The 27,347-nt window shown below is 43.1% G+C and overlaps 1 protein-coding gene and 1 long non-coding RNA gene across 3 annotated transcripts in view; one reads left to right on the top strand and one right to left on the bottom strand.

The window, feature by feature from the left end:
* EMP2 (epithelial membrane protein 2) overlaps window positions 1-13,920 on the bottom strand; it is a 31,685-nt gene extending 17,765 nt beyond the window's left edge. Inside the window, exons 1-3 of one of the 2 annotated variants that reach the window (XM_043523437.1) lie at window positions 13,776-13,912; window positions 1,316-1,812; window positions 30-561 (exon numbers count right to left, since the gene is read on the bottom strand). In XM_043523437.1, coding sequence (XP_043379372.1) covers window positions 329-561; window positions 1,316-1,511 — 429 coding nt within the window. In that variant the 5' untranslated portion in view covers window positions 1,512-1,812; window positions 13,776-13,912 and the 3' untranslated portion in view covers window positions 30-328. Of the gene's footprint in view, window positions 1-29; window positions 562-1,315; window positions 1,813-13,775 lie in introns of those variants that run through there. The other variant, XM_027827820.3, reaches the window with a different exon arrangement.
* The window catches only part of LOC122461910, a 90,572-nt gene that overhangs the window by 5,492 nt on the left and 57,733 nt on the right, over window positions 1-27,347 (top strand). The gene's annotated exons all lie outside the window — the stretch shown is intronic.

Below are 27,347 nucleotides of genomic sequence, written 5' to 3'. Positions count from 1 at the left end.
TAACAATTTAATAAATTAATGGAACAGAGCTTAACAAGGGGAAAGAACATGCATGTCCATTTTACCTACACATACAGCAACCATGGCTTTCACAGGTCAGCCTATGTGAAGCTGTGGCTGTCCTTAATGTCCCTTGGTGTGGAGTGGTATGGGTAGGGGTGCAGCCCCTGAAGCCACATGGGATACTGAGGAAGCAGGAAGGTGCTATAATGAAGTTTTCCATGGACTGCAAAGAGAGACGAGCCCATGACTGATTGTTGAACCTATAGGTCCACAAGAGTCTGCAGCATCCATGTTAGCTGTCGGAGAAGCCCCATCATGTCCTGATTCATCTCTGTCTCCTTTCCTGATGGGCATCCTGGGCCTTTCTCCTGTCCACTCTTTCCTTCTCTAAGCTGTCTGCAATATTCAACCTCCAGGCCCTTTGCGCACAGTCTGATGCAGCACTGGCTAATAGGATCTCTTTGAACATGTCATCCAGAGTCCTCTCTTTCTCCTCATCTGCCCTCAGGCGTTCTGCAGGTGTGGAGGGGGAACCCCTCAAGGCTGCAGTGGCAGCAGCTACAGATAAAACACAGAGAGGTACTATTGTCAGTATAGTCACAACAGAAAGCGAAAGTTAAGATTTAGAACTCCCTTTCCATGCTCCCCTAAAGTTTTAAACAAGACATGCTTATTGACACTTCTGCTTTGAAGTGCTTGAGCGTGACACCACTCACAACACCAGCCAGGGTGAATATGGCCTGTCAAGGGTGAGGGAAATGAAGAAGGAATCGCTCAGTTGCATGAAACTAAGCATAGGGCAATGGCACTGAATACTGGCACCGTTTTCCACAGGCAGTGGTGATTTTAGCTGATATCTCTCCTTAAGGTGACATGGGTTGAGAGAGCACAGCTGCTGCTGGCATCTTAAAGCCACCTGGGCCTGTATGCTGCTAGCCTGTGTACTGCGATGGTGTCTGCTGAAGTTAGCACTGACTGGTGTGGGAAAGTGTCCTACCATGGAGGAAGAAATAAGGCTGCCACCCCTAGAAACCTTCAGGAGAGGATTGCAGAGTACCCCCATCAAAGTTTCAAGATCTCTCAGGAGGATGTAAGGGACATGCCTGTGTACATAAAAAAACTGGTCTGTATTCCCCACCCCTGCCTAACTCTACAGGGGAAAGAAAAGAAGAGAACTTCTTTCAGTACTGATAACTACTTCTCCTTGAACAGCTACCTTTCCTAGTGTAAGTAAATTAATGAAAGGTCAATAACTGTGTCTTGCTACGTTAGGGGCACCAAACTGTAATGGGAAATACATTTACCCACATACCTGAGAATCGTTCCCTGGGACTGATTGGACTGTGGTGGTGTCTCAAACTGGTCCTGGCGCCTGGCGTAGCTGGAGCCCATGGTTGCATGTCTCCCACCACCTCCTCACTGTTCATGCCAGAGGTCTGTGACTGGATCCTCAGAGGTATCCACGTTGGTCTGTGGGGAGGTAGAGGGGTCTCCGCCAAGTACGGCATGCAGCTCTTTGTAAAGCACTGGATTGACTTCCCCAGTCTTCTGATACGCCTGTTGTCGTTCCTTCACTGTCATGTGCCATTGCTGCTGATTCCTGTCACACCCCTTCTCCTGCATCCCCTGTGCAATTTGCCGGTAGATGTCCACATTTCCACAACTGGTCTGTAGCTCTGCCCACACAGCCGCTTCTCCCCACGGGCTCCAATCTCTCTTGTCTACTCCAAGCCAGAGCACATCTGGAGCATGTAGCCGGCATGGTCAGCTGCACACAACAATGGAGAGCTGCTGTGTGTGCTCGCCAAGCTGAGCAATCAGGAAAAGGCATTTTAAAAGTTGCAGGGCTTAAAATGGGGCAGAGAGAGGGGACTTCTGGTGTCTGTGACCCTGGGCAGTGCAATTCACAAGTGTGATGAGAGCTGTCAGTGTCAGGCATTATGGGACAGCTGCTAGTAGACTGTTAGGATCGATATAGGTAATGCAGCGTCTACACTCACGCTACATCAACCTCAGTACATCGACCGCAGCTCAGTGCTGGTTGGGCAGGAGGCGTTACTGCATCTCTGTGACAGGGCGTTTACATCAGTGGGAGACAAATTTAAGCACAGACACATGAACAATGAGGTCTATGGAGGGCAGCTTATGTGACATAACTTTGTAGTGTAGACCAGGCCTCAGCCTATATTGCTTCTCTCATAACTCCTCCTTTTCACAGACACATGTCCATTTATCTACTGTATCTGAGACAGACTAACTCTCAGCAAAACATGCTGGTTTGAAATTCAAAGGTGACAAAAAGGTTGAGAAATCAGGCTACATGCACTTTATCTTATACCCTCCTATAAGCAGCTACTTCTGCTTCTCTATCCTTCAAATCCCTTGGCATGTAACATGCCACCTTTAATTTGTATCATTTACATAAACAATGGCCAGTTTCCTTCCAGAAGCCAGTTAAAGCTCAGAGGAAACCAGATCATTCATCGCTTGATTTTGTCTCAAGTGATTTAGTTGTGTAGTTCTTGAACATTAGGAAGGGTTCAGATGAGAAGACTTCCATCCATCAATATTCAGACACTTCTGTATCTTGACTGTTTACTTGTCCAGATAGTACAGTAACCTATCCATTTTTTTTTGTTTCCTAGTTGTTCACTTTGTCTTGTCAGCCACCACCAACACTTTTCCAAGAGTTCTCTTCATGTTCACAGTTGTACCCAGTTCTTTCAGCAATAGATCAACCCCTCATTGTAGCTTGCAAAGCCAACAGCATGGCATTTGGCACTGTATTCAATGTTGGCTCTCCCCTTGCTATTTCAAAATGGAATACTGTATTGTAACTAGTAGACAGTTTTTCAACAAACACATTATTGGACAGGGAATAACTTGCCTCTGCATGCCATGTTAGCAGCAGTATATGGATCAATACCAGTCCCTTACTCTTACTAAGAAAATAAGGCAGCTTCAGCCTCCTGACTTGTTTTCTGTTATTTAAGTGTAAGACAATAAGGAAAAACTAAGTTTTGCTTGTTGTTTAGATTAGCAAGTAGAAGAGAGTCCATCTCTGCTAATGCAGGACTTCTCTGCAAAAGAATTACCACTGCTTTCCAGTCTAGATGCCATCTCTGGTGGTATAACTCTTTCCACTGAGAGACTTCTCCCTGTCAGGAAGTTTCCTGATATTCAGCCTAAATTTCTCATCTTAATTCCATTACTCCTATTTGGAACACCCTTTTAAGACCTCTACAACTTTAACTCCATGATGTTTATCACTTAGGTTTTTCTCTCCCTCTGTATCAACTGTTCCTCCCCCTTCATATGGCAAGTGTTTTTTTGGTTTGTTTGTTTTTTACTGAAGTTCAAAGCTTGGATATATCTACCTTGACCTCCTTCATTGAATAAAGCCTGAGTTCTGGAAGGCAACTTCAGCATCCCACCCTTTGCTTGTCAAACTCTTCCACTATTTGTCAATTCTTCATTTTCTGGGACCAAAAGAGTTTTACCAAGGAAAGATGTTCTACTTATTTTATCCTGTGCTCACTGCATTTAGGTGATGGTAATTTTACCCTGCAATGTCAACTCCTGTCCTCTGCCTATTCATCACAAACTAGCTCTTCATATCATTTCCATCTGGGCTATGTACTTAGGAGAAAGCAAGAGTACCCCTGAGTTTTTAGAGTACACAGAATCCAAAATTCAGAGATACAGTATCTCTGTGCAGTCTTTTCAGAGTTTCAAATTCTAATCCACAAGCAGTTGTATGGAAGCTTAAAACCCTGGAGTATTCCGACTCTATGGCAGCAGCCAGATCATGTCCATGCATCTCCAAATCAAGGTGATTATCCCAATTTCATAGGGACATTGAATAGTTTGAATAACTGAGCGAATTCAGTGTAAGATAGGGAGAGGATCTTACCCTAACTTGTTGTTCAGCATCTGGTAAAGAACTTCCCAACCATTTGAGATTTGTTAGAGTGCAGGAAGAAGAGCAAATGTCCAAATTTTAACTCATGATTTCAAGCCTTAGCTGTATTTTCTACGTCATTATAGCTCAAAACTGAATCAGGAGAAGCCTGTTTCATTTTTTAGGAACTCCAAGTAGTGTCAAAGCTACATGTTTTTAAGTTAGAAGAAAAAACTTTTTATGGATTGGCATGAGAGGTTTGTTACCTTATGATGTATCACAAGATTTTTGATTTAATCACAATAACTTATTTTACTCAGAGTTCTTGTGCAACATCTCATGGCATCTTGTGACATATCACATGGTAACATAGAAGCCAGTTCAGGTTTTCATTGTACCTTTGTCCCTAAACTTGTACAAAATTCACTGGTTTGTAAGAACAGACTGGAAACTTACTAGATTTTTTAAAATCTAGTATGCAGGACTTCTTTTCCATGGCCAATAATCTTCAGTTAGAAAAGTAAAATAAGCTGGTTCAGTTAGTGGATTTTTTTTTCAAACTAGCAAAAGCTTTCTCTGCACACTTGTCAACCTGCTGAGGCCTAAACATGGGACAATATGCAAGACAGAAAATTCAGAAAACTTAATACTGTTAGATTAATTCCTTTAGTGAAAAGAATTAACTTCAGTTTCATTAGCTGAAGCTATTTAACATTACATTTGCAGGGTGCAATTTTGGGACTAAATTGAGCGTCATTCTTTAAGATGAGGGACAGATAAAGAAGAGACTCTGGATGCTTTTCCATTTGAATAAATGTGTCAGACTTTTTAAACAGGCTAGACTATTAAAATAAGCATCATAAAACCAAATAAATAGAAGTGCCTCTCAGATGTTCTTTGGGACACTGCCTAGCACATTCTGCAGTTATTTTCTCCTTCAAAGTATGCAGCTACAACAGATTCCAGGCAGTGGAAAAAACAGGCTTACTATTTGCTTAAGTTGTTCATTAGCCAGCTGTGATGATTGAAAGTATTCTGGCAAGTATAAACTGTGATTGGGCTTCTGTGATAAATTGAGGGGGGGGGGGGGGTGGAGCTCGCTTTTATAGACACCCACCCAGCCAGTTAGCTGTAAAATCCCTCTTAGTAGCTGTTCTCTAAGTGCTCTACCTGTAAAGGGTTAAAAAGTCTCACTGCTATGCATAGATAAAAGGAAGGGCGTGGGCACCTGGCCAAAAGAGCCAATGGGAAGGCTAGAACTTTTTAAAATGGAGAAAAGACTCACCTTTTGTCTGTCTGTCGGTCGTTCTCCCGGGGAGAGGCAGACAGGGCAGCAGCTATGCAATAAGAAGCTTGGGCCAGGTATGAAAAATCATCAGTATCATACCTAGAAACTACTCATTTAAAACCCCAGCTATGTAAGTAGATCAGGAAATGTCTAGGAAGACGTGATTAGGTTTATCCCTTTTATTTCATTATGGCTTGTGGACTGCTCTGTGCTAGCCCCAGGTGCTTTTGTTTTGCTTGTAAACTTTAAGCTGGACCTCAAGAAAGCTAGTCTTAGTGCTTAATCCTTGTAGTTGCTCTTTTAAAATCTAGCAACAGCCTGAGTTCCCAAATGTATTTTTTTTTCTCTTTTTAATAATAAAATGTACCTTTTTTAAGGACAGGATTGGATTTTTGTGCCCTAAGAGGTTTGTGCACTTGTTGTTTAATTAGCTGGTGGCAACAGCTAATTTTATTTTTATTTTTCCTCAGCTCTTCCCCAGAGAGGGGGTGAAAGGGCTTGAGGGTACCCCACAGGAAGGAGTTCCCAAGTACGCCTTTCTGGGCTCTCAAAGAGGTTCTGCACTTGAATGGTGGCAGCATTTACCAATCCAAGGTCAGAGAAGCTGTAACCTTGGGAGTTTAATACGAGCCTGGAGTGGCCAGTATTAATTTTTAGAATCCTTGCGGGCCCCCACCTTCTGCACTCGAAGACCCAGAGTGGGGAATCAGCCTTGACAGCCTCCATGATAACTTTGAACAAGCCAAGGATTGAAGTGTTAGTGGTTCTACTTTAATTAGCCTTCAATGGTATTAAAAATTTGACTGAATGTAATTATTTTGTACTCATTAGTATTTGTCAGAGTGTAAATTAAATCCATAATAATAGGAGGAATTTAGTCAAGAATGAAATTCTGGTCCAATTCTTCCTCCCCTCTCCCTGCTATGCTGGTGTGAATCCAGAATGTGAGATTTACACTGGTGTAACAGAAGCATTTGGCCCCTTGACCCATTTCTAAGTATTCCAGGAGTGGTCCTGTTAAGACATGTTCCTGCCCCAAAGTTCATATCTACTCTTTTGCTCAGTCATTCAACCCTTACCCATGAGTAAATCCAGTCAGGGTTAGATTAAGGTAATCAACATAAGGTAAACCACATACACCCTCAATGGCTCTGTTCTCCACTTAGTGGCAACAGGGTCCCATCTCCATTCAGTGATTGCAGCAAGGACTCCCTGCACCGTACCTACCCCTGTAGGCAGAGTATATCTATTTCGGAGGATGGGTGGGTGGGCCCTGCTGCATTCTCCTTCTCCCGCCACACAGCCCTTCACTGGGGTGATGTTAGCCCTTTGGGGTACAAGGGGGCAGGAACAAAACAGCCAAGTTCTAGTTAGGTGTTTAGCTATTGAATTAAGAAATTTACTTTAGGCAACTAGATTTTAACGTGTTAGCCTCTGAATACTCTTCAAATTATTAGCCCTGAGGATATGTAAAGTTGTCAGGGAAATGAATACAATGTATTACACATATAAAGACATTGCCAAGAAACTGCAAGCTGGATTCTGTACTTGTATCAGTAGTTCTCTGGTCAAAGAAGTGAGCTGCTATTGTTAGGTTTGTAGCAACCTGCTCATCACCTCTTTCTATAAAGTGTAGTTTTATGTTCTACAGAAGTTTTGTAATTAGTCTAATTTGAAAAATTAAAAATGTCCTTACTAACTAATAAAAATGGCCATACTGGGTCAGACAAATGGTCCATCTAAGCTAGGATCTTGTCTCTGACAGTGGCCAGTGGCAGATGCTTCAGAGGGAATGAACAGAAGAGGACAACTCTGCGTGATCCTTCCCCTGTCAGCAAGTCCCAGTTTCTGGCAGCCAGAGATTTTTGGGACACATGCAGCATGGGGACTTAAGCTGGCTTAACTATGTGGCTCAGGGTGTGGATTTTCCACACCTGAGTGATGTAGCTGGGTTGATCTCATTTTCTAGTGTAGCTCAGCCCTGTATAGCCTCCACTCTGCTGGACTTCTGGCTGCACATCTCCTACTCTTAGAAGGGTTTTCTGGGTGGGGGTGGTTGTTTTTTTGCAGGGAGGGGATGTGAATGGGTGTCCCCCACTCCCATACAAGGCCTAAGTAGGCAAAAAAAGCCAATTAATCCTGTGACAGGCTGCACCTGGAAGAGAGTCAGGGCTGAGAAGGTCTAACTGACGCTGAAGCCCCACTCAGCAGGGGAAGCCTGAGCAGTATAAAACCAGTATAAAGCGCAAGAAGGAGCAGCAAGAAGGAACCCTGCAGTCCTAGTCTCACTAGAGTAATGGGGAGTTGGTAACAGATGGGGGAGGGTCACTTAGGCTCTCCTCCTTGTTAGCCTGGAGAACTCCCTTGCAAAACTTCCCTGTTTGCTGCTCCTGTTTACAAGCCAATGTAACACCCCCATTTCTATAATCTTCCTTTTGCCTACTTGGTTCCCAGACAATTGAACATACTGGAGAACTTAGGAACAGTGAATGGTTTAAATGTGGTGCACATGCCAACCATATTCTGAACTAACTCTTTGTAACACTGCATAAAACTGTCAAATACCCATGTGACGCTGGACCCTAACTGATCTGAAGTGATTCTGGTTTAGTGATTGTGCTCCACACAGCTGAAAGGGGGACTGCTGAGGTACACCCTGGATCCTTCACTAAGGAGACAAACTAACAGTGTTTGTGTCTTATGAACAGAGGGTCACAGCCAAGCCTGGCTGTAACACACTGGAAGGACTTTTGTGTCTTACAGAACGTTGCTCCCCCAAAGTATCTAGTTAAGTCAGTCTAGGTTCTAGAATGGATGTTTCATTTCATGTGTAACCATTTGATACTTCTACTTGCTATCACTTGAATCTCTACACTTTATTCAATAAACTGTTACTTTTTTCGCTGTAAACATATGTAAGTACTCTGCATTATGTGGCACAGTGATCTGAGGTGAAACTGGCAAGCTGGGGTGTACTGCTTCTTTGGTAGCAGCAAATATGTGAATACTGCGAGTGTCCAGTGGAAGAGGGGTTGGACACTCCAGGAATGCTCAGGGGTTAGCGTATGCTCATCTCTAACCTACAGAGAGAAAGAGGGGGGCCTGCATAGGCCTACAGGGCAATACTTGTGTTGCCCTCAACAATCCATTGTCTTTACTCATACACAAGGACCTCTCCTGCTGTTTTTTTTTTCCTGTCAATTTCCTCTTGAAGATTTCATAATCTCTTGATTAGCATTTGGCTCAGTATGCCAACAGGCATTCACTGTCAGACATACAATGTCCAATACACACTACCGGACAGAAAGAGAGAAGCGTCCTGTCTGAGACATATCACCTCCTGGTTACCTGCCTTAACATAATTTTCAGAACAGGCAGTCCTCGACTTTTCTGATGTTTGACTTATGATGCACGGTACTTATGACATTTCTGAATTGACACCCTGATTCAACTTACAACAATTGGTTTTGACTTTGACACTTGGTCCTGCAATGGAGTGGACTGCAGTTCCGAGTTACGACCTTTCAACTTATGATGCAATTTTCAGGAACCAATTGTGTCATAAGTCCGAGGACTGCCTGTACAGACAACGCTTTTTAAATAGTATCCATATACACATTTTGCAGTGATTAAGATGAATAGTGGGCTACTGGCTCCTGTAAAATTCTATACACCATCTATGCCCTCTGCCAGTTGGCACCCAGAGGTTCTTGGGTCACACATACATTGAAATCTCTTCATGATCAAATTGAGCAAAACTGATGTTTTAACTGTAATGAGGTCCAAAATCACTACTACTTTAAAAAAAAAACAACAGATTTATTCAGTGCACAAACAACCTATCTTTCAAGGACAGAACAAGTTCTACTAGGCACTTTAGTTCCATGGCAGGTCAGTCAGGTTATACCAGCAGTTTACCCCCACATGCTTTAAAATCCTTCTCTTGGATTGCAGTGATCCACAGGCCTCTAAATTCCTTCCTATCTTTGGAAGAAATCACATACGTTGTTCCTGCTCCTTCAACCTACAGTCCCACTGATTAATATAAAGAGAAAACAAAGCATTTTAGAAATTCAATTTTGAACTATATAGCCGGGTGATCAATATGAGTGGTGGTACCTAAAACTGATCACTAACACAAATCAACCATCTCAAAGAAACTGTAGAATTTCTTAGGTTTATATTTTTGGGGAGGGGTCTTCTCCATTTTTAAAGGAGCTCCAAAGGTTTCCTTCCATATCTTGCACTTTGGTCACCAGGTCTCATGAAGAAGTATGTGGGACTCTATGGAATCTTCTGGCATAGTTGTCTTTCTAACATTGAGGAGCAAGAGACTTGAGGCCAGTTTTACTGAAGTTGGAGCAGGGAAATTGGGGAGTAGCTGTAACTCCCCAAAAGCTCCAGAAAAGCCTTGTGAGTGCCAGTTCATGGAGGGAGTGAATGAATCCATGCACGTCCTAGCCCCACTCTGACTGGGAAGGAGCTTGGCCACTTTTTTTGGTGTGACTGGCCCCTCTTTCAGAATCTCCCCAGTGCAAAGTGTCAGACTTTGTTCTATCAGGCCCTCCAGCAATGTCTATGTTGGCAGAAATTTGGGGTCAGTCTGGCTCAGTGAACTCTTCAGAATACTACTGAAAAGGCTGACCAAATTACTTTTGTTGAGCTGTACTCTTACAAATGTGTCTAGAATTAGGCCAACAAGTGACCTCTACTGAAAACAGACAGCCATTTATTCCAACTGTTATTCCAGATGCACTAGAACAGCTAGTGTGACTTATGCTGTTCCACCTAATTCGCCAAAAACAAAAGAAGAGTCTGTCTTTCCAAATTAAGCAAAATGCATCTAATTCAGTACAAGAGAAAGATATAATTGTTTTAACTTTGGCCAATGATATATAATATTGATAGCTATCTAATGCTTTATGCTCATGAATATAACAGTTTCAAACTATTTTGATTTTGGTTTAGAATCAGACACTAATTCTGTAGATAATGAGTATTTTTGCTTTCAGCTAATGTAAAATTTACAATTAAACTGCCAAGAACAAGGGTGATAATTACATCTATTACCTGCAAAACAATCAGCCATAAACTGAAGAGAGCAGATTCTTCAACTGCTAATATTTCATTCCATAGTGATCCTGTCAGGGCCATGAGTTATTGTAGCATATGATTGGAATTAAAATTCAATTGAGAACAAGCAGCTTTATTCTTAGTGACTATTTCTTCTCATCTTGATTTTGATCTGGTGCAATTGAAAGTGAAACTCGTGGCTGTCATGCGGTCAGGCTGTTCCAGAAGATGCATTACAAATATTTTGTTTGGCAAACGAATGGACCATTCATTAGGCAGAGATCGATCCTGTTCTGTATAGCTGTCATACTAATGTGGGCTGATGAGTCTGAAAGTGAGTATAATATGCTGCTTTTCATTGTTGATCAAGATTGAAAATAAGGTTGTGGATTTTCAATCCCATTTAGGAAGATGTGGCATGCATTTTTACAGCCATTCCACAGGAGTATGTGGTATCCTCTGAAGTAATAGTGGTCTCTATGTAATCAGATGCTTCAGAGAACCCAGGCTGCAAATAAGCAGAATGCTCAGGCATCTACAAAATGCAGGAGGAACTTCTTTCAAACCTGCACTCATGTAATATTTAAGAGATGCACAATCAAATTTTAGAGAGGGAAGTCTCTATGCATCCTGTTAACAAGCAGTTGCTGTCAACTGCATATTAATGAATGCAGCAACTTCAACACCTGGAAAGGTACTAGGACCAATTATTAAACAATCAATCTGTAAGCACCTAGAGGATAATAAGGTGATAAGAAAAAGCCAGCATACATTTGTCAAGAGTAACTCATACCAAACCAGCCTAGTTTCCTTCTTGACAGGATTGCTGGCCTAGTAGATGGGGGGGGGGGGGTGCAGTAGAGGTCATATCTTAATTATTAGTAAGGCTGTTGCCATTCTCATAAGCCAACTAGGGAAATGTGGTCTGGATAAAGTTACTATAAGATGAGTGCACAACTGGTTGAAAGACCATACTCAAATAGTAGCTATCAGTGGTTTTCTGTTAAACTGAGAGGGTGTATCTAGTGGGGTCCCAAAGGGGGTTAGTACTGGGTCTGGTACTAGTCAAAATTTTCATTAATGGCTTGGATAATAGAGTGGAGAATATGCTTCTAAAAATTGCAGATGACACCAAGATGGGAGGGGTTGCAAGAACTTTGCAGGACAGGATTAGAATTCAAAACTTTGACAAATTGAAGAATTGGGTCTGAATTCAACAAGATGAAATTCTAGAGACAAGTGCAAAGAAGGAAAAATCAAATTTATTCCCCATTTTATAGCTATGACTAGCAAGGTGGTAATACTGCTGGAAAGGATCTCCAGGTAATGGTGGATCACAAATTGAATATGAGCCAACAATATGATACAGCTGTGTGAAAGGCTCATATCATTCTGGGGTGTATTGTATGTAAGATAATTGTTCCTCTTTACGCCACACTGTGCAGTCAAATTGGAGGGAGTCCAGAGGATAGCAACAAAAAATAAGATTTTTCTAAATCTTACCTATGAGGAAAGGTTAAAAAAACTGCACGTGTTTAGTCTTGAGAAGTCTCAAGAGACCTGATAAGTCATCAAATATGTTAAGGGCAGTTAAAAAGAGACCAGTGATCAGTTGTCTATATCCACTGAAGGCAGGAGAAGAAGTAATGGGGTTAATCTGCAGCAAGGGAGATTTAGGTTTGATATTAGGAGAAACTTTCTAACTACAAAGGTTATAAAGACTCTAGAATAGTCTTCCAAGGAAGGTTGTGGCATCCCCATTTTTGTCAGCTTTTAAGAACAGGTTTGACAAACATGTATCAAGGATGGTCAAGATCAATGGCTCTCAACCTTTCCAGATTACTGGACACCTTTCAGGAGTCTGATCTGTCTTGAGTACCCTCAAGTCTCACTTCACTTAAAAACTACTTGCTTACAAAATCAGACATAAAAATACAAAAGTGACACAGCACAGTATTACAGAAAAATTGCTTGCTTTTTCATTTTTACCATATAATTATAAAATAAATCAGTTGGAATATAAATATTGTTCTTGCATTTCAGTGTATACTGTATGTTATATAGAGCAGTATAAACAAGTCATTGTATGAAATTTTAGTTTGTACTGACTTCACTAGTGCTTTTTATATAGCCTGCGGTAAAACTAGGCAAATATCTAGATGAGGTGATGTGCCCCCTGGAAGACCTCTGTGTACTCCTACAGGTATGCATACCCCTGGTTGGGAACCACTGGTCTAGGTTTACTTGGTCCTGCCTCAGTGCAGGTGAACATTTCTTGTTGGCAGCATGAACAGAGAGTTAGTAGCTTCCCGAGTGTTACCTGGCTGAACTGGGGAGGGCTTTGGAACATTCTTAGCAGTTATCTCCAAACAGGACATTAAAATTTACTACGGAGTGTTATGAGCAACATAAATTACTAAAGGCCATTTGCCTGAATCTGGCAATTAGTCCCTCTGAAGGAGAGAGGACAGCACATCTGGAAAGAGGTACCAGCATGCAGCTGTAGGAAGGCAGATGGCTTTTAAAAACTCTAGTCTAGTTAAAGAGGAAAAAACTTTTAACACCAGCAAGAATTTCATAAGCCAAAAATCTGTACTGAATTATGTTTAAATATTTTGTGCTTCCACTAGGGGGGGCACAGTAGTCAAGATCAGCCCGAGTTCTTGTTGGAGCCTAGCAAACCCTGCAGTGAATCACATAGAAAGAGACTATCCCAGAAAAAGTTTACAATTGTATTGTCCAGGCTTTAAGTTACTTGCAATAAAGTGAATTTCAAGTTTCTTCTGCCCTCCCTCTCCGCCCCCAAGTTCCTCCTGGATTTTGATAGGCTGAGCAATATCTTCCGATGAAGACTCTCTTCATATTTTTTTAAAGTCTAAAATTTCAAAGCAAGATAGTTTGACAGAGAAACTAAAAGGTTTCCAAAGTGCTGCCTGATTCTTTGGGGAAGTGAATAGTTTTCAAGGCCACTCTAGGCAGAGTTTCACAGGAGAAGGGCAACACCTTTTAAAGTTTCAGAGTAGCAGCCGTGTTAGTATGTATTTGCAAAAAGAAAAGGAGTACTTGTGGCACCTTAGAGACTAACCAATTTATTTGAGCATAAGCTTTCATGAGCTACAGCTCACTTCATCGGATGAGCTGTAGCTCACGAAAGCTTATGCTCAAATAAATTGGTTAGTCTCTAAGGTGCCACAAGTACTCCTTTTCTTTTTACCTTTTTAAGTGCCAGCTTTAGAAGGACCAGCTAAGCAGCAAAAGCCTAAACAAAAAGCATTTGTGGATGTCCCATTTTTAGAAATGTTTGTTCTAGACAAACCCCTGCTTTCTTGGTCTCTCCCTTTCTTTGCTGGAAAAGCAATTCCTCTCCCTCCAGCAGTGTAGAGATCCCTTTCCTCTCCCTCTCCACTAAATCCCATCTGGCAGCCAGCACTGCTTGCAAAACCTTTCTCTCATAATAAAATGCAACACCCCCCACCAACCCCTCCCTCACTAACCAGCAAGGCTACTCACGGGCTGCTTGTGTCCTCAGGAGTTGCCCAGAGATCTGAGCAGGGAGATGGTGGCGAGCAAGGCAGATCCGAGGGGAAGATGCTGCAGGACTCTGGGTTGTTTTGAAGGTCTGACTCTGGCTCTCTCCAGCCCTCCCTCCCTGGATGAATGATGTCAGAAGCAAACTGGGTGTGGAAAGAAAATAATTTTCAAAAGAGCCTCTCAACTGCCTGGAAATGCGGAGGGGGGGTGTGTGTGTGGAGGGAAACCTGGAACAAACTTTTCCCGCCCGTTTCAATCTCTGAACACATACAGATAGTTAGGTCTCCCTTTCCTGCATGTTAATGGCTAGGCTTGGCTTCCAAACTCTTTGTATTGGGGGGTCACAGACAGCTCCTGAGGACTAGAATTTCTAATTTCAGTCTCCACTGAGACTTGAAGGATTTCCCCTCTTTACCTCCCCTCTCCCTTTTCTTTTTTCTTTTTTTAAATATTGCCAGCCTAATAAATTGGCTTTGTCCAAGAGGAATGAGAAAGGTGGGATGCTACAATAATCACCCATGAGATTAGGGAGAGTTGCCTAGGTTTCCCTTTTAAAAAAGCTGTGGGATTTGCAAATAAGTTACTGTTTGTTTCTGCAGTTTAACAGAGACGTTCTCCACCCAGGGCACACATACCCCTGCGGGTACTCAGGGGTACATCAACTCATTTAGATATTTGCCTAGTTTTACAACAGGCTACAAAAAAGCACTAGGAAGTCAGTGCAAACTAAAATTTCATACGATGACTTGTTTATACTTCTGTATACTATACATTGAAATGTAAGTATTTATATTCCAGTCCATTTATTCATGGTTATATGGTAAAAACACTTACTCTTTTTCAGTAAGTGTGCTGTGATACTTTGTATTTTTGTCTGATTTTTGTAAGCAAGTAGTTTTTAAGTGAGATGAAACTTTGGGGTATGCAAGACGAATCACACTCCTTAAAGACTAGGGACCGAATGGCTAGGCAGCAGTTCTGCAGAAAAGGACCTAGGGGTTACAGTGGATCAGAAGCTGGATATGAGTCAACAGTGTGCACTTGTTGCCAAGAAGGCTAACAGCATTTTGGGCTGTATAAGTAGGGGCATTGCCAGCAGATTGAGGAACGTGATCATTCCCCTCTATTCGACTTTGGTGAGGCCTCATCTGGAGTACTGCGTCCAGTTTGGGGCCCCACACTACAAGAAGGAAAAATTGGAGAGAGTCCAGCGGAAGGCAACAAAAATTATTAGGGGGCTGGAGCACATGACTTATGAGGAGAGGCTGAGGGAACTGGGATTGTTTAGTCTGCAGAAGAGAGGAATGAGGGGGGATTTGATAGCTGCTTTCAACTACCTGAAGGGGGTTCTAAAGAGGAGAGATCTAGACTATTCTGAGTGGTACCAGATGACTGAACAAGGAGTAATGGTCTCAAGTTGCAGTGGGGGAGGTTTAGGTTGGATGTTAGGAAAAACTTTTTCACTAGGAGGGTGGTGAAGCCCTGGAATGGGTTACCTAGGGAGGTGGTGGAATCTCCTTCCTAAGAGGTTTTTTAAGGTCAGGCTTGACAAAGCCCTGGCTGGGATGATTTCGGTGGGGATTGGCCCAGCTTTGAGCACGGGGTTGGACTAGATGGCCTCCTGAGGTCCCTTCCAACCTTGATATTCTATGAAAGAGGTACAGTACCGTGGAAAGGAGACCCAGGGCTGGATCAAGGCCACACACAGACCCCTGGGGCCCTGCACCATAGCACTAACCCCACTGGGGTGGAAGTAGTGGCAGGGTCTACTCATGCACGGAGGATCCAACTGCTGTGCAGACTGACAACACTCTTTGCATGAAGTGTAGTTATAGTCAAGGCTGTCCCAAGACATTAGCAAGACAAGGGGAGTGAGGGTTAGGGATCCACTTCTGTTAGTGAGACAGACAAGCTTTCAAGTCACATAGAGATTTTCTTCAGGTCACAGAGGGGCTCCTAGCCTCACAGAAAAATGCATGGTGGAGCAGATTAGTTAGCATGTTAGATGCTAAAAATTATGGACTGAATAGACACTGGATCTATGGATTATTACAACAATCTGTAACCCACTAACCCCTCTCTTTCTGTCCTGTGCCTGCAGAGGTGCTAATGGGCCACTCTATGAATGGTCCCTTACAATATGCGCTAACTACTTTATGCTAAACAATCTGTTCCACATTGCATTTTGCTGGGTGTACCTTTCTCGACTCCGGGAATAGCTCTGTGTGGCTCAAAAGCTTCTATGTCACCAACAGATGATGGTTCAATAAAAAGTATGACCTTGCCCACCTTACACCACTCCTGATTCTTACTCTGGGGGTGCCCACCCTCAACCCTCTCCAGAGCTCTGCTCCTCATCTCCATCTAGGTGGGGTCTTTGCATATGAAGAGAGGACTTGGGCCTCCTCCACCTAAGTGTATTATTTCCTCACCATCTTTACAGCAAAACGTGGTGTGGGGGGGAGGTTGCCAGTCTAGCAAAGCCATAATGGGTTGACAGCAGTAAGGCTTCCCCCAACACAGTCCTCTACTTGCCTGACTGGGCCTCCCCATGCACCTGTTGTTAGAAGGGAGGGGAAGTAATATTTTCCCCTGGGTGGAATGAATGAATACCTGTGCTGAGCTCCAACACCTGCGAGTGTGCACTCCACCACCCCCTCCTTCTGCCCTTCCAGTCATGTATGCAACTGAAAGGGCAGCTGGAATGAGGGAGGAGAGAGGAATGGGAGAGGCTGTGCTCTTTGGTTTCAAGCAATTGATTCCCCAGAGGAAGAGGAAGAACAGCAGAAAGGGGCTGCACTGAAGCTCTCCTCTCCCCTCTCCCCCATGCTGGGACTTGGTGCTGGAGCTGCAGCAGATGAGAAGGGAGTCTCCTAGCAGCTGCAAGCTGCAGCAGGAGGGAGAACCCTCCCCTGGCATGTGGAGCAACAGCATGCAAAGGCATGCCTCAGGGGCAGCCCAGCAGGAAGTAAAACCTGTCCTGGGCAGGAGGTAATGCTGAGCTCCATGGGGCAGGTACTGCTGAATGTTGGATCCACTACCAGCTGGTGAGCAACTGCACAGCGAAGATACAACTTGCAAGGTAACCGAATGAGACTTTAGCCTTTCACCTCTACCTTACCCAAGCAGAGGGCCCTGAGTGAAGGAGCTGCAGTTGTGTCAGTTTCTCCTGTCCCCGAGGGAGGGGGGAAAAGGAGCTGAAATAGCACTGGTGCAAGACTGTCTTGTACAACACTATAGGCCATGTTGTGCTCATTTACCCCGGCTTCTTCCCCCTACTGGGTTGTATGTCAGGTTGCAGTCTGGCCCCATGTAGTGAGGTTAAAGCAGAACTGTTACGCTACCTCATGTCTCTGGAGCTATATAATTTTATTTTCTGAGAGCCCACAGGTTCTGAGAAACAAGGTGGGTGAGGTAATATCTTTTATTGCACCAACTTCTGCTGATGAGAGAATCTTTTGGGTTGCACAGAGCCCTTCTTCAGGTCCTTGAAAGCTGCCCTCTCTCTCTCACCAACAAAAGTTGGTCCAATAAAGGATATCTCTTCACTCACCTTTGTCTCTCTCCTATCCTGGGACCAACGCAGCTCCACCAACACTGCATACGTGGATACTGTTGTTTTTTCCAAAAACTGAAGCATCGTCCATATTCCATTTTAGGGGGAAATTCCCTGGGTAGAGTTTACAGTTTTATTTAAAGCAAACAAGCAGCATAATAAATCATCATGACTGATCCATTGAGCAATCACTTATCAGTGATTGCTCAATTATGTCAACCCTAGTGACTTTTTTATACCTTAAATGATATTTTGCCATTATTGGCCAAAGGAGCAGCTCCTGCAATACTTAGTATTTATATGCTGTCTGACTGTTACGGTGCTTGAATGCATCCACAAAGAGGAAGCGCCTCTAATGGTTAAAGCAAGGGACTGGAAGTTAAAATGCCTGTGTGCTATTCCCCAGCTCTGTTACTTCGCTGCAACCTTGGGGAAGACACTTATTCTCCATGTCTCCGTTTCAAGTTGGGATTGTTCACCTACCTCTCAAAAATGAGGTGAGAGTTGATGTTTGTGAAGCTTGTCAGAATATATGGATGTTAGGTGCTTTGTAACCATGCCGAAGAGTACTATTCACAGTTAAAGTGGGCCAAGCCTCTCTATCAGCCTTTAGGATTTGTTCCTTGGCTCAGACATTTCACCAAGAAATGTCTTAATTCTGATGGATGTATTCAAATGTCCCACTAAATATTTGTAAAAAGAAAAGGAGTACTTGTGGCACCTTAGAGACTAACACATTTATTAGAGCATAAGCTTTCGTGAGCTACAGCTCACTTCATCAATGATCCGATGAAGTGAGCTGTAGCTCATGAAAGCTTATGCTCAAATCAATGTGTTAGTCTCTAAGGTGCCACAAGTACTCCTTTTCTTTTTATGGATACAGGCTAACACGGCTGCTACTCTGAAACTAAATATTTGGCCATTGTTGCGCCTTCAGTCAGAGCATCTCCAAGAACATTTCCTTACCAGTAATGTAATCTCCAGCTGACTATTAGAGACAGTGAAGCATAGTTTGCTCAAGTGACTCTTAAGATCACCACAAGTCAGTGACAGAGCGGGGTACGGAAGCCAGGTTTTCTGACGTACCATCTCTTGCTTTCATCAGTAAGCACCACTGCTTCCTTTCATGCACAGAACCTTTCACCTAGTGGATGGGGTGATGACTTCTGTAACCATACCATTAACATGGTGACTACTACTTTCGTGCCATGTTTTACATATTTCCCCCCCTGGGTAATGCCAACTGCCAAACAGGACAAGGAGAGATACCAGTGCTGCTGTACACGAGTCACTTTCACATACTAAGCTTTTAAGCAAATCTGAAGATATCTCCTGGACATAGTGTTAATTGAACCATGGTAAAAAGTCTTTACTCTATGGATTCATTATATATAGCTATGACACTCATGACATTTTGAATACACACTTTCTCCTCAATCTTCTCTAAATGGTTACATCTAATTAAACAGAGAAGGTTAATGAGAATCCACTAGGAAAGTTCAAATCCAGAAGAGGTGAAATCAGGTCTAAAGCTAGCCCTTAACTTGATGACTGTACTGTAGCCACAACCAATTTTTGGAGTTTTCTTTATTATGTATGCTCATGAAAGACTTCTTTTGTCTATTTTAATCTGCAATATTCAACAATAAGGTACAATATCTTACCCTTGCCTCTCCATGCAACTTGGCTTCTACACATATTTGGGCATAAGACTAATCATAGTGTCCTGTTGGCAGTATTAAAGTCATTCTTCCTGTACTTTGAATAGCATGCATACGTCTAACATCCCATCTTGGTATCAAGATCATTGGGTCTCTGTCCAACAGGGAAAAGTGCTAACTCTCAGCCATATGCCACTCCATCTTCTCTGCTTTCCCCTTCGGTAAAGGTGGATCAAAATATGATTAAGAACAAGTAGGAGCTCCAGTATTGGCTTCCAAGTAGGACCTGAATGGGAAAAGGTTCTTCCATCCTTTCAGACATACAAGTCAGAATATTAGTATCCTTGAATGTCACAGGCATGACACTAGGAAATTCTGCTACTAATACAACAAATTATAATATGAGCATTTAGGGGTATTGCTTGAGCTACCTTTTTTGTATTAAATCAAAACTCTAGTCTCAAAACTGGAGATAACTGCTTTCCCATTCAGATTGTTATAACCTAGGTCTGTTTGTTATGTGCTTTCATTTTCCCTGCAAACTGAGTACATGTCAGATTCCTGTACTGAGTACAGTATTTGGTAGTACTTTTATTGAAAGAGGGTCACCTATATTAGGACAAGCTATACTGCTCTTTTGGGATACAAAGTAAAAGGCCATTTAGGCCATCAAGTTGGTCCCTGGAAAGGATAACATTTTATTTACTGCAAGCATTAAGGAATTAGATTTGGCTTGCTTAGTTGGTTTGGCATATAACCTACTGACTTGCCCTAAGTAGGGGAAGTATAGAAAATGATACAAGCCAGAGACCATATGCTAACAGCCCAATTACCTGAGTAGGGACTTACTCAAGTTTTGAATATTGGGTTCCTTTCACTTGAGGCATTTTGTGTACGAAATCAGCACCTGGCTAGAACCCTAGGTAGCTAGGTCCTTGTGTTTCATGTTTAAATGTAGGAAATAGGAGACAAGAATTCAGAATGCCTGCTATCTCTTATAGTCCGAGAGAAGCCAGGGCTCTATTGATCATTATACATACAGGGCAGTGGCTCTCAACCAGGGGTATATGTACCCTTGGGGGACACAGGTCTTCCAGGGGGTACATCAACTCATCTAGATATTTGCCTAGTTTTACAACAGGCTACATAAAAAACACTAGAGAAGATAGTACAAACTAAAATTTCATACAGACAATGATTTATTGTACTTCTCTACATGCTATACATTTAAATGTAAGTACAATATTTATATTCCAATTGATTTATTTTATAATTACATGGTAAAAATTAGAAAGTAAGCAATTTTTCAGTAATAGTGTGCTGTGACACTTTTTTGTATTTTTGTCTGATTTTGTAAGAAGTAACTTGAAACTTGGGGGTAGGCAAGACTATTTAGACTCCTGCAGGGGGTACAGTACTCCCGAAAGGTTGAGAGCCACTGATATAGAGCACTGGGAGTAACTTGGAGTTCAGACATAGGCAATCCTCCCTCACTGTGTGTGTTCCCTTTATGATTTATTACTTTAGCTTTAGCTACTAAATAAATTTGTTTGTCCATGAGTCACTTCAATGTGATTCACAACAAAATCTAGTGTCCTGAACTGGCCTCTTCCTACACAGTTCCTGTGTTCAAAACTTCAGGTTTTGTATAGTCATGTATTCCAAGTTACTAGGTAGGAGGAAGTTGGCAGAGACCTGAAGTGATTGCGTCCTTTGTCAATAGGGAGGACAAACATGTTTTCAATAACCGCGTTGTTGCTAGCCTGAGTACAGAATATTATTAGCTCGTGGAGCTAGAGGTAGTTGCTTATACCCTTGAGCCTGAAGAAGCAGCCTGCAGAGGTAAATAGAAGGGAAAAGCTGGAACTGTGGAATAAGAGCAATGGAGGCTGGGCCTCTGAATTTTGAAAGGGGACAGGGAGAAAAACCAGTCCGTCGTTTTAAAGGCTGTGCCTGCTAGCATAAGCATGAACAGCTGACTGCTTAGGCTGAAGAGCTGGAAATTAAGTCATTTAAACCATGCTTTTGATACATACAAAAGCATTTCAGAGAGAATGTGTTTTTTAAAAGCATGATGGTTTTAATGAAGTATTTCTGGCTGTGAATTATGACTAGAAAGGGGTAAGTTAGTGTGTTTCATGCCAAAAAAAACCAGAACTTACTAAAAAGTAATTTTTTTTTTCTTCCTTTCGCTGTAGGATAAATGGCTTAATCTTGCCAATAAGCATAATCAGCTTCTTTCTTGCTCCCTCACTTTCTCTTCCATATATTTTTGCTTCTCTTACAGTTTACTTACTCATTTGGTTTTTTTTAGCTAGAAATTAGATGCTTCTAGATCTTAATATCCTGCCAGATGACTTCAGGCTTCTCACTGAACACACACCTTGTTCAATGGTTCTACCACAGGTCACAAGTTCTCCAGGCCTGGGCTGGTCTGGAGACCGTGGTGAGCTTATCAACCCAAGGACTGCAAGGACCCAGTGTAGTTGATGAAGGATGTAGTATAGGAGCAAACATGTAGTGCAGGCAAACTTTTTGGCCTGAGGGCCACATTGGGTTTCCAAAATTGTATGGAGGGCCGGTTAGGGGAGGCTGTGTCTTCCCAAACAGCTAAGGGTGGCCTGGCCTCCGCCTCCTATCTGACCCCACCCTGCTTCTCACCCCCTGACGGCTCCCCCAGGACTCCTGCCCCAACCAACCACCCCTGTTCCCTGTCTCCTGATGGCCCCTCTGGGACTCCTGCCCCATCCAACCCCCCTGTTCCCTGTCTCCTGACAGCCCCCCCCCGGGACTCCTGCCCCATCCAGCACCCCATGCTCCCTGTCCCCTGACCACCCCTGGACCCCTCACCCCTGACTGCCCCCCCCGCCGGGGCCCCTGCCCCATCCAACCCCCCTGTTCCGCACCCTCTGACCACCCCACCCCCTATCCACACCCCTGACCACCCTGACCACACCCCCAAACTCCCCTGCCCTCTATCTAACCTGCCTTGAGCACTGGTGGCTGGCGGCGCTACAGCCGCGCTGCCCAGAGCACAGGGTCAGGCCATGGCTCTGCAACAGCAGTGTGCTGAGGCTGCAGGGAAGGGGGAACAGCGGGGGAGGGGCCGGGGACTAGCCTCCCGGGCCAGGAGCTCAGGGGCCAGGCAGGAAGGTCCCGGGGGCCGGATGTGGGCTGCGGGCCGTAGTTTGCTCACCTCTGATGTAGTGACTGACACTTTCTCTTGGTTTGACTACACAGACGTGTCTGAAGTTCTTCTCTTATTGCTCTAGCACCACTGTATTTCCATCCGTGGGAGCACTAGTGTAGACCAACCAGTGGGTTTTTTCCCACTGCACTAGTGAACAAGAGTCAGCTTAGACAGCAGGGTGTTAGGGTACAGGTGATAGATTCATCTTGGAGAGGATATTTAAGACCAAGGTCCTAGAATTTGTGGTCATTGAAGATACCAAAGCACCTCTATCATGAGCAGTAGTTTTAACCCTAGTGTCGTGAATTTAGATGCATGTATCCAATCTACCAAAATTCCCCATTCAGTCTCTGGAGAGAGGCATGGTTCGTTATCATAATTGTTTGTCACTGTGCCACCATTAGTTGACAAGCTTCACCACAGTATGCAGTATGCTCTGTGTAATCTTCCACATCAGTCTGTAAAATCTTTAAAGCCTATTCTATATATCCACATTAAGTCATAACTTACTGTTTTAACACAACTGTATAAAGCTCCCTTTTGGAAGATCTTATTTCTAATAGCAGGTCTTGAAGTCCCTTCAGCTGGTTTGATAACACAGTGTACTGGATGGATCATTCTACTTCCAGCTCCTTCAAAAAGCAAAGGTATGATGAGATTGCCCATTGGTAACTGCTAGTAGTAAATATCTCCAGTGGCCAGGACAGTAGATGGGAGGGCTCTGAGTCACTACAGTGAATTCTTTCCCGGATGTCAGTGAGACCCACCAGCCAGACATGCTCAGGATCTAACTGATCCCCATATTTGGGGTCTGTAAGAAATTTTTCCCCAGGTCAGATTGGCAGAGACCCTGGTTTTCTTCACCTTCCTCTGAAGCATGGGTTACCTACTGGTAGGTTACTAGAGCAGAGGTGGGCAAACATGGGTTACTAGAGCAGAGGTGGGCAAACTACAGGCCACATCCGGCCCGTGGGACCCTCCTGTCCGGCCCCTCCCCTGCTGTTCCCCCTCCCCCACGGCCTCAGCGCACCGCTGTTGCAGAGCCGCAGACTGACCCGGTGCTCTGGGCAGCACCACCAGCCACCGGTGCTCCAGGGAGCACGGTAAGGAGCCGGGGGGGTTGGATAGAGGGCAGGGGAGTTCGGGGATGTGGTCAGGGGTGAGGGGTGTGGATAGGCGTTGGGGCAGTCAGAGGGCAGGGAATAGGGGGGTTGGATGGGGCAGAGGTTCTGGGGGGGAGTCAGGAATGAGGGCGGGGGTGGATTGGGTGGCAGGGGGCAGTCAGGGGTGGGAAGTCCAGGGCTGGTCAGGGGACAGGGAGCAGGGGGTGGTGGATGGGGCAGGAGTTCCGGGGAAGGGGGCATCAGGGATCGAGAAGCAGGGTGGGGGGTTGGATAGGAGGCGGGGACTGGGATACCCCTGGCTGTTTGGGGAGACACAGCTTCTGTGTTTGCCCACTCCTGAACTAGAATAAAAGGTGGATTCTCCGTAACTAGCAGACTTTAGATCATAATCTGAGGACTTCAGCGAGTCAGACAGAGATTAGGGGTCTATTACAGCGGTGGGTGGGTGAGGTTCTGTGGCCTGCAATGTGCGGGAAGTCAGACTAGATGATCACGATGATCCCTTCTGGTATAAATTCTGAGACCTAAATGCTTTATTCTTATTTGAAGGAAGCATTTTCCCTCATTACTCATGAGAGGCTGAACCTCTAATGCACTGTGCAGAGGTTGAGAGCCAGATGCATCCTCCCCTGCCACCCACCCCCTTTCATGAGCCAAATGACTGGTTTTACATGAAAGTTTACAAATGTACTGGGTGTGACTGTCTTGGCTGACATAAATGATTTCAGGACTGGGACATAAATATGGGTATGGAAGCCTTAATTAGGCACCCAGATTTGAAAATTTAAGCCGTAAACTTTTTTGTGTTACTTCAATTCCTGATGGAAAAATAAGTGATAAGCTAGAATCTGAGATTATATTAAAAGTTAATTAGTTATTATTTTTCCATTACAATTATAGTAGAATATTTTTCTGCTTTTTAAAAAATGAATATCTACTTACCTTTTTGGAAAGTTTCCTTCAGTTGGTTCCATAGATAATTTCAGAATAATGATTTCTGAGGAGGAAGCAGTGAGATTATAGTACATGATCCTTTTTCAGAGTAGCAGCCGTGTTAGTATTGTATTCGCGTCTGTATTCGCAAAAAGAAAAGGAGGACTTGTGGCACCTTAGAGACTAACACATTTATTTGAGCATAAGCTTTTGTGAGCTACAGCTCACTTCATCGGAATGCATCCGATGAAGTGAGCTGTAGCTCACGAAAGCTTATGCTCAAATAAATGTGTTAGTCTCTAAGGTGCCACAAGTCTCCTTTTCTTTTTACATGATCCTGTAACTCTAACATAAAAACCTAGAATCCCTCTTATTTTCTCCCCATTGTCTGTAGTCGAAGTATTTGTACAATTACTCCAATCCTGGACAAGGATTAGTAATTAAAGGAACCCTCATTTCTGACGTATAGGGTACCACCACTGGAAGGTACGCCACAAAGTGCGTAAAAGAAAAAACTTACTTACAAAAATTCAAAATACCTTTTACTCCTATGGCTTAAAATTTAACATTAATATTTTTTTAATAGTTACCTGGTTAGTCTGCTGCTTCTTTGAAACCCACAGCAATGACTGAGCTTGCACTTCGGTTTTCCCTTTGATAGGAGCCTTTCCCAACATAATCTCCTTTGTGTTTGACTGTTTTAGGCATACTCTCTCTCTCAGTATCTTTTTATTACTATTGTTGTTGTTTTTCTGTGTTTAAGTTTTTGTTTAATTTTTTGAGGACTCGCTAGCTCTTTACAAATAGACTCAGGTAAAATAAGCTATTTTATTAGTCATAACTTAATTTATTGAAACTGATAGACTATAAGAAATTTAACTTGCATTTCACCATTTTCTGTTCTTTATTTCCTCTTTTATTTAATTTAGCTTGACCCAGAAAAATAGAACAGTTTTACTTTGCTTTCTGCTTAGTTCCATTTTTTTGGTTCCACGTTGCAGGATGGTTGTAGGGAGGTCAGGGTTGTTGGGTGGTTTTTTTGTTTGTTTGACCACATTTCAGGAAACAATGTTTTAAACTAAACAGCCATTTGTTTCAATTAAAATAGTCTAAAAAATTATCAATTTATTTTTATTAACAACGGTCTTATGTAAAAGCCCATTATTAACACACACTAAATTTGGGGTGTTAAGCTACCATTAAACAAAATAACTGCTCTACTGAAAAAGAAAGGCTTTTATCATCCACTGTTGACCTCATCAGAGCTATTGTCTTATCCTTATTTCATCTTTCAGTTTTTTATAAACTTAGATTGTCTTTTTATAACCTTTTAAAATCAAACTTTAAAAATGCATAATATATTATTACAATTAAGCTCTCGTTGTTTGACTTGATGGCTCAGGTCTAAATACTGGCACAAGGTCTTTTTTTAGGATGATTTTGCTTAATGGAGATTTTTAGGTTTATAGGCCTGCCGTTACTCATTTAGATATGACTTTGTAAGTGGCTTTCCTTTGACACTTTCTGAAATGTAGAGTCAAAAAATGACTGCCTTAGTGGGAGAGCCTAAACTTACTCTCCCAGTCCCCCGGGGGATTGCAGCCCAAAGCACACCATAAAAGCCCCATATGAAAACACTTTATTGTAGGTCCCCAGCTCAAGTTATTGGCTTTGCAATTAGTAACCGCTTTGACTCTGCCTTACTGTCCTTTCTCATTTCCTTTCATTTCTGTGTCTTTCTGTTTCTTCTTTAATTCTTTTTTTCTATTTTCATTTCATACAGTTAAGGTGCTGGTAATTAAGTTACATCCTAATAAAGTGGCACACTCTTAGTCATTTAGACAAAGAATAAATAATGACAAATTTTGGACTTAATGATAAGTTTTAATGGTTTCCTTTTAAAAAAAAATTACCCTCCTCCCTCCCCCTACATACAGTAATGAGTGAATACTCTCTTTATGGGACCTAGTCCAACCTGCTCTTTTTGAAAAATTATATTTTAAAAAGTTGTCAAAGATGGTTAGACTCCTCCTATACATGTATCTGCCTACAGAGTGTTACGGGGAGTTAGCTTACAGACTAATTCTGCCTCTGGCCACATGCAAAAGTTTTTTATTTCACTTAGGAGCCTCTTCATTTTCAGTCAATAGAATAATATTTATTTTGCAGTATTTTATCTAACACACTGCAGAGGCAGTAATTACAGGGTAGTAACAGACACTGTGTGAGCAGCAATGTGTTCTTGGAGGAATTCTGATGGAAAAATCCATAACTAGTATTCCAGGCATGTTACAATTGTGTGTGTGTGTGTGGGGGGGGAACAAGCGTACAAGTTCAAACCATTAAAAGGCCAGTTTTAAAGGTTCTCCTGCCTTCTGCCAAGAAGCTCCTGCAATCAGTAAGAATCTACCTAATGCTTATAGCAGTGCTACCATCACCCTCATAGCTTTGGAAAGCTGCAGTGTTTCCTGGACTTATTCACTGTCTGTCTCTTTCTTTCTTTTCCCCCTCCCTTCCTGCTGATCTCCAGAGGCCCGCGTGAGGGGAGCTGCACAGACCCACAACTCCACCTGAGTGGGTGCATCAGTCATTTGGTGCCTTAAGAGACTCAGCAGCAGTCTCTTGCCTTCCCCTCCCCTGCTGCAGGTGTTAGGAGGGTCTTTGCCCTGATCCCCATGGACCCTCAGATCCTGTGAGGAGTCTCACAGACCCCTGCCCATCTACAACGCTTAATGTGGCCTTTGTGGACAAACTTACTAACCGTTCCACCCCCCAGTTTTAGCAACTTTGTCCCCGATAAACCGATGAATTTAAGTAGGATCATTAGTGTCCCAGCTCTTTAGGTTCAAGGGGGCTGAAAACACTATTTAGCCATGGGAGAATCTGCTGAGTCTAATAAGGCCGTGGCTGTGAGAAAGGCTAGCGAGCCTATTAAAGGTTGGAGCCAGGGAGCTGATATTTGCTGCTGTTCTTCCTCTACTCTCTACTGCCGCCTGCTCTGGTGCACCTACAAGCTACCTGCTGTTCCAGTCCCTCCCCCTACAGGACATGGACGCCGATGGGATCTGTAGAGAGGGACATCAGAGC

This window comes from Chelonia mydas, chromosome 10, assembly GCF_015237465.2.
Source record: "Chelonia mydas isolate rCheMyd1 chromosome 10, rCheMyd1.pri.v2, whole genome shotgun sequence".
Classification (NCBI taxonomy): Eukaryota; Metazoa; Chordata; order Testudines; family Cheloniidae; genus Chelonia; species Chelonia mydas.
The sequence above is the reverse complement of the archived record's forward strand: the minus strand, read 5'-3'. Positions and strand labels throughout refer to the sequence as shown.